At 37.4% G+C, this 14,235-nt stretch overlaps 1 protein-coding gene across 3 annotated transcripts in view; it reads right to left on the bottom strand.

Moving 5' to 3' along the window:
* Positions 1-14,235, bottom strand: part of MICAL2 (microtubule associated monooxygenase, calponin and LIM domain containing 2) — a 151,040-nt gene that overhangs the window by 87,980 nt on the left and 48,825 nt on the right. For all 3 annotated transcript variants that reach the window (XM_063289476.1, XM_063289477.1, XM_063289478.1), the window contains 10 exons: positions 11,689-11,896; positions 10,557-10,673; positions 9,092-9,193; positions 8,693-8,848; positions 6,052-6,152; positions 4,868-5,125; positions 2,938-3,053; positions 1,506-1,632; positions 969-1,059; positions 716-863 (listed from right to left, as the gene is read on the bottom strand). In XM_063289476.1, the coding sequence (XP_063145546.1) occupies positions 716-863; positions 969-1,059; positions 1,506-1,632; positions 2,938-3,053; positions 4,868-5,125; positions 6,052-6,152; positions 8,693-8,848; positions 9,092-9,193; positions 10,557-10,673; positions 11,689-11,896 (1,424 nt within the window). The remainder of the gene's footprint in view (positions 1-715; positions 864-968; positions 1,060-1,505; positions 1,633-2,937; positions 3,054-4,867; positions 5,126-6,051; positions 6,153-8,692; positions 8,849-9,091; positions 9,194-10,556; positions 10,674-11,688; positions 11,897-14,235) is intronic.

Genomic DNA, 14,235 nt, shown 5'->3' with positions numbered 1-14,235 from the left:
TCATGCAAACCCCACACTCACACAGATGATGTTACCTAGTTGGGTAATGAAATATCTGCAAGCAAACAACCAAGCTCAGAGAGCACCAAAGACTCCACATGACCTCATTTTCAAGTGAGCATGTACCAAGCAATTCAGAAAAGGTTACTAAGATGGATGATGTTCTGTCCTGGACAATTGTATCAGATAAGTTAGGCAGTCTGTTTAAATCATCATATGCCTTTACCAAGATGTGATATCATTCAGAAAAACACAATAATTACAATCATTCCAATTAAGTTATTTTACAATTATTAGCAGCTACTGATATCAAGCTGGCCAGTTAACACACATTTCAGAATTGATAATTATCTATTCTGAATGCTGTTATGAGCCCTTTTGATACAGAAATAAATATGTTTCCATAATTCTTTCTTTTTGCAAGCATAATCTCAACATATACAAAGCATCAAAAATATCAACTTCTACCAAAATAAGCAAAAAACAGTACAGCTGAAACTCAAGGAGTTCTTTGAAACTATAAACCTTGTACTTGTAGTACAGAGCCAAAAGCACTGAAGGGCAGGATCTGAACAAAAACATGCAAAGAGCTGCAAAATAGATGTTAAAAAGAAAAACAATCTCTGTTTACTGTTTTGATTGGCCTTATCCAAGTCTATATTTTTATAAGGAACCTGGCAATTAGCAAGCATTACATACATATATAAAAACTTACATGAGGTCAGGTCTGAAGTGATGCATAACTGCACATAAGGCAAGGCCACTTTTCCACGAACTGGTGAGATCTGTGACATTCACGTTCTTGTATCCTTCGGTCTGTTTCTGACACCAGGTTAAAAGTTTGTTGGGCTTTATGTCATATTCTGAAAGAACAATTTTATTTTTAAAAAAATAGTACAATCTTTACAACTTTCAAGCTCTCCCAGTGTATGATGTAAAAAAGAATACTAAAGAAACACATTTCATACCATGTTTTGAAAGACCAGTTGATCTTCTGATGGTATTTGCTCTTTCTAGTAGGCACGGCTGCAGCTCATTTGTAATATATAAATGTTTCACCTAAGGGAAGATAATCACCTGTTGAATTCAGAATCTTCACTGCTCAAACCTGATTTATTGCCCGATTATCTAAACTGACATTAGATATGCAATGTCAATCTGACTCCATTTTATATATTAACTATTATCTTTATATGCTATCCACATTCCAAGAATTTTACAAACATTAGAACACAATAAAACACCATCACAGTAACTTGCAAATAAACATGTACAGGAAGTAAATCTACCAAGATATTCATGAAAATAAGGCAGGATCGCATTTTCTTCACGATCATTTGAGTTTGTTTTCACATTTTATATGTCAACTATGCAACCTCTATGTTCATAGGAAGTCAAAATTTAACAGAAATTTTCTAAAAAGAAAAAAATAATCAACCTTCACAGCACTGCTTGGAGTAGAAAGAGTTGCATTGTTTATACCTCATGCTTATATCTCAGCTTACCTGATGAGGCCGAACACAGCCTGAGTTCAAGTTTGGATATCGTGTGGCAGGGTCAATAGTGTACTGGTCAAAATTCTTACTGATATTTTCAGGTGTTGTCTGAGGTAAGAGTCTATAAATACTTTCCCTGAAAGACAGCAACAAAAGTATGCCTGTGTGATTTTAAGAGGCATGCAGTTTTCTTCCTCATTTGATGTGCACCCACCTCTATTTAGAAATTAGACAATGTATTTAGATTTGCCAAAGTATGAAAAATGTTTAAGGTGAGAACTCAGACAGAAAAAAGTATGTCTTCCTGAGGCAGAAAAATAGCTACAAAGAAGTAAGATTACATCATCCCAAATCATCTGGCTTTAATTTTCCTTTAGCACAAGAAACAGCTCCTCCTTTAGCCACAAAACAGCAGTGGATATAGATTTCACAGCCATTATTAGTCAGGTTTCCATTTACATGCCTGTGCTGTGTTTTGCTCCCCACAAACATGCTTTCTCAGCCCTTATATGACCTTTTTCCAAATTCAGACACTTGACTTCATCACTACCACAAACAACATCCACCAAAAACAAAGGGGCAAAAAATGCAGTGAAGCAAAAAAGGCAACAAATTTATAGCAGAATAAAAACAAGAATAATAGAAACATTATCAAATAAGGTAGAAATAGGTAATCTGTGTCTCTCTAGATCAGGGTGTCTCAACCAGGGTTCCGTAAAAGGTTGCTAGGGGTTCCCTGGGAGATCACAAATTACTTAAAAAATTATTTCAAATTCAGGCAACATCACCTTAAAGAGGTAAGTTGCATTCTTTACTTTTAGTTTAAGAACACTGTTAATGCATATTACACAGCTACACATGAAACAAATATAATAATTTTGTAACTTCTGGCTTATATTTGAGCCTGAATATGCAGGCGTTCCCCGAGGCCTGAATAATATTTCAAGGGTTCCTCCAGGGTCAAAAGGTTGAGAAAGGCTACTCAAGATGCTGCTGAAATACACTGCAGGTCACAGCAACCAAGCCACCAAGGCCAATAGTAAAGAATGCTTGATGTCTGGATGGCCACAGACTCTTCATCTGCACTTTGGATCATCCTGGGATCAGTGGAGTCCTTGATGCTCTCTGATCTTGGTTGTTTGCCTGCAGACGTATTGTTGCTCAACTAGGGAACATCTTCAGTGCTAGAACACTGGCAGGGCGAGCTGCTGCATACAAACAGGGAGCAAACCCCACATTCACTAGCACTGAAGATGTTGCCTAGTCGAGTGATGAAACGTCTGCAAGCAAACAACCAAGCTCAGAGAGCACCAAGGACTCCACAGTTCAACCCTGAGCTACAAATATTCCCTTCTATTGAAACTGGGATCAATTTAGGCTCTGTGAAAAATTGGATTTGCTCATTCCTCTGGTATATCAAGACAAAAATATTTAAGCTTACCTTTCTGCAAGGATATCAAGAGGGGGCTTTCCTTGTGCCCAGCTTTTCACCATCCATGCTGTGTCAAATGCAGCTAGGAATCCTCTTGCACAACCAGTACCCATTGGCCAGAACGGCTGTGAAATGTATTTTTGTTTTAGATAACATAATTTGAATATAATTCAAATTCAAATTCTATATTACAATCAATGACCAGATCTAGGTATAATCCAACAACAATATTACAGGGGGGAAAGGGGAGTAGGATACAGGTAGATAAGTAATTTACACAAAATAGAGGAGAAAGACGAGGAAAAGCAAAAATAGCAGATAAGAGCTGGAGTACCGGACCCTATTTAAAGAATGTAAGGGAGGAAGAATTGCAAAAAATACTTAACTGCTAAGTCATTCAGCTATATTGCTGAATGACAGTCCAGTAAAATATTAAAATATTATTAAAACATTTAGATAAATAAAAAGGCAGAAGTATAGATTAAAATAATAAAATTCTACCTAGAATATGTAAGAGTATAATTGATGATGCTTACTTAGTAACTACTTAGTTATTTATTATAATAATAATTTAGGGTATATACGATGAGAGTGTAGTAACATATGGCTGCGAGAGCTGGACCATAAGGAAGGCTGAGCGAAGGAAGATCGATGCTTTTGAACTGTGGTGTTGGAGGAAAATTCTGAGAGTGCCTTGGACTGCAAGAAGACCAAACCAGTCCATCCTCCAGGAAATAAAGCCAGATTGCTCACTTGAGGGAATGATATTAAAGGCCAAACTGAAATACTTTGGCCACATACTGAGAAGACAGGACACCCTGGAGAAGATGCTGATGCTAGGGAGAGTGGAAGGCAAAAGGAAGAGGGGCCGACCAAGGGCAAGGTGGATGGATGATATTCTAGAGGTGACAGACTCGTCCCTGGGGGAGCTGGGGGTGTTGACGACCGACAGGAAGCTCTGGCGTGGGCTGGTCCATGAAGTCACGAAGAGTCGGAAGCGACTAAACGAATAAACAACAACAACGATGAGAGTGAGAAAGAGAAGGGAAAGAGAAATAAAATGGTCGAAGGACTCTGCATGATCAGGTTGAGCCTGAAGCTAACTGTTGTCTAGTTTTATCTGCCACAGTGACAAATTTAGCTATCGAGCAGACGATGTCACGATTTGCGCCTGAAAGGAGATAGTGGGTATCAAAGTTGTCCGTTCTACCTGGCATTTGCAGTAAAAGGGGAACTATAATGTTGTTTCAAAGGTCCTTGTAGCAGAAGTTGCAGTAGAGAAAGATGTGCTGGATTGTTTTGGTTTCTCCAGAGTTGCAAGGGCTTATACACTGGGCTACAGGGATGTTATCATACCTGCCACACAGAAGCGCCAGTGGGAGCACATTGTGCCTAGCCCTTAAAAATCCTTTCCTCGACTTACAGGCAGTGAGAGTGTACAAGGAGTTTGCTGGTTCCCAGGAACCTGTATCTAGTAGGATTGTAGGACTCTGAGAGAGCTGACTACAGACTGATGTTCAATGTCACTCAATTTCTGCAGCACCCGCTTTTTGGCCAAAGCTATCGAAGAGTCTACAGGCAATCCAACAGTTTGTAGTTTTTGTTCTACTGCCAGTGTTGCTCCATTTTATCCCTAAGAATACAGAGACTGTTCAACATGCCTAAATATTGACTTTTTTAAAGAGGAACCTGAACATATAAAATCCAAATTCTATTTGTTTCAATAATAATAATAATAATAATAATAATAACAACAACAACAACAACAACCTGTTGGTACAGATTGTGAATGCTCCTAAAGTTCCTACCATTTAAGTTAGAAAGCAATGTTTTAGAACTCATAATTGCAGTGTTTACTAGGCGATCGTTCATAAATTTACTATTACCAAACAAATCACGGTAGTTTTGATGAACATCTTGAACACATATTTCACCCTACCTCTACTAAACTATCTCCAACAAGAGCAACCAACAGTTGATGTCGATGCCTCTCACGTATTAATGCAGCATTTTCAGAGGCATACATAGAAGTAAAATCAAACATGGCCACATCTGGTTGCCCATAGTGATTAATTGCAAAATCTAAGGCAGGCAATTGGTAATCAGTTGCGAAGTCAGCAGCTTCTCTTGCATAGGATAGTAGATTGTCTTGGTCTACATTTTCCACACATAGTAGCATTTCAGTATCAATAAAATCCTAAATGAAAACAAAGATATCTATTGTTAGAGTACTTTAGATGTTCCTAAGGATGCTACATAAAACACATAATTGTATATAAGAATACGGGCTGAAGTTATATACAGACTATATTCTATCTACACAGATGCATATGCACACACGTAGCAATTCAATTCTATACTAATATATAGTGTATATATATCTGTACCTAAAAAACTCTCTTCATCTTGTTGCTCAACTGAGATTTCCTTTTTAAAAATTAAGAATTCAGACAACATATAATTCCCTTAAAAGGGAAAAGATATAAACTTTATTCAGCAAATAGAGAAGTAGTTCAGTTAAATTCAATTTGAGTATGAAAAAGGAAAATAATTATTTTATTTTTATGCCATAAAACTCAATTCCCAAAGACATAAACAACTCTTCCCTTATCAGATGCTTTCCAGAAAATTTTGGCTTCAACTCCCATAGCCTCCAGGCATTATTTTTAATATAGCACAAATACAAATTCTATGAATTTATAAAATAACCCAACTGAGATATAACAATTTTAATCCAGTACATGCCCTAGCTTATTAGTGCTACAATGAGTCTTATGCCTGCACATTCCAAATCCCTCTTCCCCTTACACACTCAGCTTCAGTGAAGTGATCTTGAACTCTTAAATACAATTTCCTATTGTATATTAATTTGAAAATACAATTCAGCCTTTCTCAGGTTGTAGTTCTTCAGATGTATTGGGACTGCAACTCAGAATTTCCAGCCAGTTCTTTGTGAACACACTGGTCATTTGGCTGGGAATTCTGGAAATTGCCATCCCAACTAATTTGGACAGCAGAGACTAAAAAAAAAAAGAGATCCTGTGGTTTCAAGATTCTGTCCAGGCTCAGAAATCAGAATGCATACTACTATACATAGAAAAAAAAATATCATTGGGTACCTACATTAATAATGACCCCCTTTTCTAGAAGGCTCTGTTTCTTTGCAGTCATCACAAAGTAGTGAGTGCTATCTTTATAGTAAACAATATTTTCCAGGTCAATTCCTACAGAGCAGCAAAACATGTTTTTAGATGAAAACAAGTACACTAAAACAGTGTACGTATCTCATTTATCTACTTTAACATTCAACAAATTTGGACAAACCATTTTCTACCTTCTAAATTTTTAATTTAAATGCATTCATACTGCAACATTCTCGACTATACATTTAATTCTAAAATGATGTTAACAGTAAAAACAACAGAATCATATAATACCTTAAAGACGAACACATTAAAGCATGCATGTTTGTAGTCTAAAATCCTATTCTACTAAAAAATTATGTCGCATTAAATTTGTCAACAAACAGCATGTATCAGAGAATCGTATTTCTCCTCTGTATGTATCCAAAGTGTTGGGAAATTTCTAGAACAGAACATAACAGGAAGAAGTAAAGAATGGAAATATTCTATTGTAAGATGTCATAAGGAAGGATAATAATATCAGGGATAGCTTTGACTGTGGTCACTGAGTTAGAGCCAGTCATCCTGAAGAGTGAGGTTGATTAGGCCTTAAGAAACATTGCTAATAACAAGGCAGCAGGAGACGACAGTATTCCAGCTAAACTATTTAAAATCTTGCAAGATGATGCTGTCAAGGTGATGCATGCCATATGCCAGCAAATTTGGAAAACACAAGAATGGCCATCAGATTGGAAAAAATCAACTTATATCCCCATACCAAAAAAGGGAAACACTAAAGAATGCACAAACTATCAAACAGTGGCACTCATTTCACATGCCAGTAAGGGAATGCTCAAGGTCTTGCAAGGTAGACTTCAGCAATTCATGGAGCGAGAATTGCCAGATGTACAAGCTGGATTTAGAAAAGGCAGAGGAACTAGGGACCAAATTGCCAATATCCGTTGGATAATGGAAAAAGCCAGGGAGTTTCAGAAAAACATCTATTTCTGTTTTATTGACTATTCTAAAGCCTTTGACTGTGTGGACCATAACAAATTGTGGCAAGTTCTTAGTGGTGTGGGGATACCAAGTAATCTTGTCTGCCTCCTGAGGAATCTGTATAACGACCAAGTGGCAACAGTAAGAACAGACCATGAAACAACGGACTGGTTTAACATTGGGAAAGGAGTACGGCAGGGCTGTATACTCTCACCCTACCTATTCAACTTGTACGCAGAACACATCATGCGACGTGCTGGGCTTGAGGAATCCAAGGCTGGGGTTAAGATCGCTGGAAGAAACATTAACAATTGCAGATGACACCACTTCAATGGCTGAAAGCGAGGAGGAACTGAAGAGCCTCATGACGAAGGTGAAAGAAGAAAGTGCAAAAGTTGGGTTGTAGTTAAACCTCAAAAAAACCAAGATTATGGCAACCAGCTTGATTAATAACTAGCAAATAGAGGGAGAAAATGTAGAGGCAGTGACAGACTTCGTATTTCTAGGCGCAAAGATGACTGCAGATGCTGACTACAGTCAGGAAATCAGAAGAAGTTTAATTCTTGGGAGGAGAGCATGATAAATCTCAATAAAATAGTTAAGAACAGAGACATCACATTGACAACAAAGGTCCACATAGTTAAAGCAATGGTATTCCCCGTAGTAACATATGGCTGTGAGAGCTGGACCATAAGGAAGGCTAAGCGAAGGAAGATAGATGCTTTGGAACTGTGGTGTTGGAGGAAAATTCTGAGAGTGCCTTGGACTGCAAGAAGATCAAACCAGTCCATAACTTCAGGAAATAAAGCCAGATTGCTCATTTGAGGGAATGATATTAAAGGCAAAATTCAAGTACTTTGGCCACATAATGAGAGGACAGGATACCCTGGAGAAGATGCTGATGCTAGGGAGAGTGGAAGGCAAAAGGAAGAGGGGCCGACCAAGGGCAAGATGGATGGATGATGTTCTGACGGATTCAACCTTGGGGCAGCTGGGGGTGGCGACAACCGACAGGAAGCTCTGGTGAGGCCTGATCCATGAAGTCACGAAGAGTCAGAAGTGACTGAACGAATAAAAAACAAGATGTCATAAAACATTTCACTATTTGTATTGCAATTACTATCACCTTGGAAATAATTATGACTTAGTTCATACCTAATGCTATGGCCAGAGGTCCATGATCTGTGGCCCAGACATGAAGGCACCCTTGAAAGCCTTGCAAGCAACCTACATAGGCCTACAGAAATTGTTACCAAATTGTAGTTTTTATTGTAAAATAAAGGGAAAGATATTAAATTCCTAATTAGACACTATTCATACTCAGTTTCTATTTAATTAAATGTAAATGAAGTTAAATCAGTTTGTTCTTAATCCTCATATGCCTACATCCAAAGAACAGGGGTGACCCACAATGTAGAAAAAACTGCACATCACTGCACAAAACTATAATGTGGTTGGATTGTTTTTGGTTTAGCATGAACAGCTTCTGGTGAACCCGTCTATTATAGATTTTTGGGTAAACCAATGAACAGCAAAATCTTAAAGAAAATGAACAAAACTGCCATCACCAATTTTATACACCTGCTACTCAATTTGGTTCGCAGCTTGCTTTATTCTGCCATGCTTAAAAGGAGACTACTCACCCGTTTCTTCTTTCAAATCCTGGAAGAATTTTTGGTTGAAAATGAAAGCAACACCACTAATCTCTTCCACCTTGGCTTCTGCAGTTGTATTTTTATTTATAAAGTTGGCAGTAATGGCGATAGCCAGCTTTCCACGAAATTCCTTCCTTTTAAAACCTTATAGTGAAAAGACAACAAGAGCAATGGATATCAGTTGATTCATCCTAAATAACATTTTTTCCCACAAGAGATTTTGGCATCCTCACAAGATCTCTGGTGGAGATCACAAAGATAATAAATGTAATAATTTTTAAAAGTCTGATTTACTTCACCGTTCATCATCAAGGAAGAAATGAGCAGGCTCTTTATTTCCATTTTGGATGCTTGCTCAGTTGTGTTTTGATACCGTTTATAACATACCTTCCAAAGTATTTCTCCGGCCATCAGCCCCAATTATGACATCAAATTCAAACTCTGATAATGGATGATCCATTGGGAGAAATTCAGCCCTCCAACCTATTTCTGAAAGCAAGAGTTTAGCCAGCAAATGTAGGTCAATAACATGAACAATGCAAGTCATATCAAGAAAAGTTTGGAAAAACTTCCTTAATTTTTTTAATGATTCAACTTATTAAAAATATGCGTTAAACAAAATACAAACAAAGTGAGTGTTTTACGGGAAAAAACACGTATTTGTAATTGGTGAAAAATTGTATATATTTATTGCAAATTCTATTACAGTTAAAACAATTTTAAAAAATGGGATGGACACCATAAATGGTTAAATATAGATGAGTATGTCCATCCATACCACATTTGTGTTAAACAAAGCAATATCAAGCAACACTTCAAGAAAATTTACACAAATATGGTCATGAATCTAGAGACAATTTCTGCAACTCCAACATATTTATCATACTCAAAATTATACTGTTATGTAACAAACATTTACAAGCAAGAACATTTGTTTTTATGCTGAACCACAACTTAATTAGTTGCTATTACCAAACTCTTTATGCTCAGAAAAATAAGGATTCCCGATAATTTAATTAGCTTCTGTGCTTAATCCCATCCTTAACCTCTTTGGAAAAAACTTTCAGACTCAGTCCTTCTGTTCTAGTTCAAGAGAAGGTATGCAGCATAACATCTGGTCTAAAACTTAACATTAACATTAGTCAAAATAAATATAATACACAAAAGCATGCATTTATTCAGGTCAGATGCACACACAATTGAAAATTAGTTTTGTTTCAAACCAAAACACAGTGCCTCAGAAATTCTGCTGAACTGTGGGTGGACTATAGTTCAACAACAGAAATCCAGAAGGTTTTCATTGTTTGGGGATTTGGTTGAGAAAAAAATTGGATGGGTCCTTGCTTCTCCTAGTCCACATAGCTTATGCCAGAACTTTCTTCCCTTCCTCCCCTTATGCCGCATTTGAAGCCAAGGGCATCAGCAGCTAAAGGTAAATAGGGAAGGAAAACCTTGGAAAGATGGGCAGGCTGATTGTGTATGCTGTGCTTGAACTCAGTGTGACAGCTATCCAACCAGCCCTTTCACCCACCTGACTTTTCCAGCACCTTCCTTTCTCTACTTCCTTCATTTAGCAGTCATGCATCACCAATGACTTTGGCTTTCTCCATAAACATTTCTGCCCAGAACACACATTTCCATCCATGCCTGGACCAAAACACAACGTTTCACTACAGATACAAACCAAACATACTGTATGTATTTTGGTCTGGACACAGACCAGCCACAAAGTATGCTTTGCACACCTCTGGTCAGATGTAATCTCTTGCACCAAAAATAGTATCCTATTTTCTAATATTAAAAACTGATGATTTTTTTGTGTAATTCTTCCTTTAAAAGAAACACAACTTACTTTGATTTTCTTGATCTTCAGGAGGTTCCAGAACTTTCACAAATTCTAAATTCACATGGATTTCAACTCCCAGCAGCAGTGCAACCTTGAAGAGGATAAGCTGAAGTTGTCTAATGCCTAGAAAGAGAAATGATATGGGTGATGTTTTTGATCGTGCATTATTTACCATGCATTTTCATCCTGGTTATTTTCTAATTTATTTAATACTGAGATAGTAAGATATCCAGAAAGTTTCTTCATGCTTCGTTACAATGTCAAGAAAGGATTTACTCCTATTTGTTGGAATCCCATTCCTGTGTTTTTTGATGAATAGTTCAGATTGTAAATGGAGGCTGTAGTTGAACTCTGACATATACACGATGTCCTACTGAAAAATACAACTTAGGTTATCCAGCATCAGGAAGTGCCTAGGCAATGGGTTCAGTAGCTTGACAAAAGACACTGCTCTTTAAAGAAATACTATGCTCATGCCCTTATGTTTCCTAAAGTATGTCTGAATTATTTTTGAAGCATATTCACCCCCATTTTATAAGCTAAAGTATTGAGTCTTATAGTACAATGAATACACAGTAAGAAGCATCATATGGAATCTCCTTCAAATTATCAGCAAAACCCAAATGAAAGCTTAGGAGAAAAAGGATTTCCAGGCAGAAACACTTTTAAAATAAAAACTTGGCAGGTCAACTTTCTCTACGTGCAATTGTACCTAAACACTAAATGTAAGATAATTTCTGTCAACTGATATTGATGAAAATTTGAAGGAACGCTTTGGAATCCAGGTTAGATAAAACACACTTGAAAGTACTGATGGGAGGCACAAACTCTGAGGGAGCAGGGTGCAATGTTCTGGGTACTAAAGCACTTACTTCATATTCTTCCAAAAATACCTGGCACTGGCTTTTTCTTCAGTGGATCTTGGCTTCAGCATTTGAATCCATTATAATAAATGTTATACTGTATCAGGAAGAACTGCAAATCTGCACACCCTCAACCATTCAAAACACTGCATATTTGCAGCTGTGTACTAAGTTGTGGCTAGTATTTCTAAACAAGAATATTCACCATATGTCTGCATATATTGTGCCTCTTTTTTTCCTTTTCCAAAAGAAACAGTGATGTGATTGTGACTTACTAATGTGATCAATTGATCCAGCACAAAATTTCCCATAAAATTTTTTAGCTCCCAGACTTCGAAGATCATGAATAGTAAACGGCCAGAGGTGAAGCACATTGTTTCTTGAAAAAGTGTCTCGCTTTTCTACGACTATGACTTTGGCTCCAAGAAATGCAAGTTCTATGGCAGTCCGCAAACCACAGGGACCACCTCCAACAATCAAACACTGGGGAAAAAAAATAAGAGGAAAATTGATTATATTAAGGCCACATAGGAAAATTAAAATTTGCAATGTCCCACACAGCCAGCAGATAATGAAAAAGACGTCTAAAACCTTGAGAGAAGCCCACCCTCATCACCTAAGTTGGGAAAAGTCAAGGGCGAGGTCAATTAATAGTATGGTGTAGGATTCAAAATGGTGGACTGAGGCAACCAGGTTCAAGGCCACCCTTGGCTATGGAAGCTTTCAGAGTGACTGTGGGGCAGTCACTTTTAGCCCAATGTACTTCACAGGAATGTAGTTGTGTAGAAACTTCAGAGGACAGAGTGCTATGCATGCCTTGAGTTTCTTGAGATACGAGTCTAACAAATATAAATATACTCACTTAAAAATCTGCCATTTAATTCACACTTAGGTCCTTTGTGGTTGCCTTTCCATGTTCTTTCCTCTTTCATTAAAACAGATGTATATATCCTTAATCCAGATACTAATTTCTTCTGAATACAATCATTTCTAAAGCTATTGGCTCCAAAATTGCTATATGTAGTAAACAGCACTTTTGAGTACAGAAGATGGATATGCAGGTGGAAAGTGGCCCACAGCTAAGCCTTCCTCAGCTACTTTCCCTTCAAAGTAAGTAGGCAGGCTAAAAACAATGTTTTAACATGAATGTAGTTTGGACCAAATTATACAAACTTGCTTAGAAATGATCAAAAACCTGTGAAGCAAACTTAAATCAACATGATAAATTCATTATTCTTTTGAGAACCAACCACTTCTTCAGTATAGATTTGACATACATACAGTACATACACACACACACACTCCTACACAAACATATAGGATGTGCCAATCAGCTGTTAAACAGTTCTCAACACTGGCAGAAATGGAGAAAAGAAACCAAGTACTAGTATAACAAACTATGATTGCTTTCCTCTCTGTAAGACTAACTCTTGTTTAATAAACCATGGTTAAATCCTGGCTTTGAACTACATACAAACAATTAGCATCCTGAACCATAATTTCTGAGTATACTGTATGTTTAGCAGCAATCCTGTTTTCTGAAAAGAATAAAATTGAGCCCAAATTGGAAAGAGGGGAAGCAGGACAACAGGTGTAGAGCCTTCTGCTGTGTTTGTGAATCTGGATCAGAAGAAGCACAACTCACAAAAATACAACACATACTTTGCAGGAAACTATTTCTGCATAAGTAAATTTTGGTCTTCCCAGCTAGATTTAGCATATGAAGCCAAAACTGTAGTAAAGTATAACAGACAGAAGGAAGAACCTTGAGGAGCAAAAGGAAGAGCCACAACCAAGACAAGGGTCAAATAAAAGAAATCTGAGTCAGGGATAGAAATGTAATTTGAGAAAGCATCTCAGACATGACCCTCCTTAGTTCTCACAAAGATAAAGGGATGGAGGGGGGAAGCAATTCAGACTCCAAAGATTCTGTTACTGAAACTTTATAAAAAAAGTAGTTTTAGCATTCATAAGTAACTAACAGTAGTTGGGTAATAAAATATCTGCAAGCAAACAATCAAGCTCAGAGAGCACCAAGGACTCCACAGTTCAACCCTGACCTACATATATTCTCTTCTATTGGATTACATTTTGAGTGATAAAAGAATATTCCTTGGAAAACCAACTTTTGAATGAGTCACTTTTATAACTGGCATTGTTTGTGTATATACATGCACCCACACACACATCTTTGCTTAGCAGGCCAGAGTAGATTAAACCATTTATAGTGTGCATGTGTTGAGTACCGTTAAATTTTGTATATAACTCTTTTAGCAATGTTTGTTAGAACTCAAAGTTCTCATGTTAATCATAACAAAAATGTGCTGACAAACTATACAGATCCCTGCCAACTATTTCCTCAGTCTTGATAGCATCTGGATTAAATCATAGTGATCCATATAATTAGGTCAACTGAACCACTTCTTATGATAGCAGCTGGCACTTACTCTGAAAAGTAGTATAGCTTCTTTATGTCAGCCCTTCAAGGTAGACTAGATTAGGATAGTCTAGATTGGTAGTGGAGAAAAAGCTAAGAAGGAAACAAAAAGACCAGAACACATGTTCTCCAGCAGCCAACACCCAGATAAGCAGGGATTAACACCAGGCAAACAATCAGGCAGAAAGCAATACCCTAATCAAGGAACTACCAAGGAGAAAACCACATAACTCCCCAACACTGGCAGGGCAAGCTACTGCATACAAACAGGGAGCAACCCCACACTCACCAGCACTGACGATGTTACCCAGTCTGGTAATGAAACATCTGCAAGAAAACCACCAAGCTCAGAGCACCAAGGTCTCAAAACATAATCCTTTTTAGC

Source organism: Candoia aspera, chromosome 1 (assembly GCF_035149785.1).
Source record: "Candoia aspera isolate rCanAsp1 chromosome 1, rCanAsp1.hap2, whole genome shotgun sequence".
In the NCBI taxonomy this organism is placed as follows: Eukaryota; Metazoa; Chordata; class Lepidosauria; order Squamata; family Boidae; genus Candoia; species Candoia aspera.
Note: the sequence above shows the minus strand (reverse complement) of the source record. Positions and strands in the feature narration are given on the sequence as shown.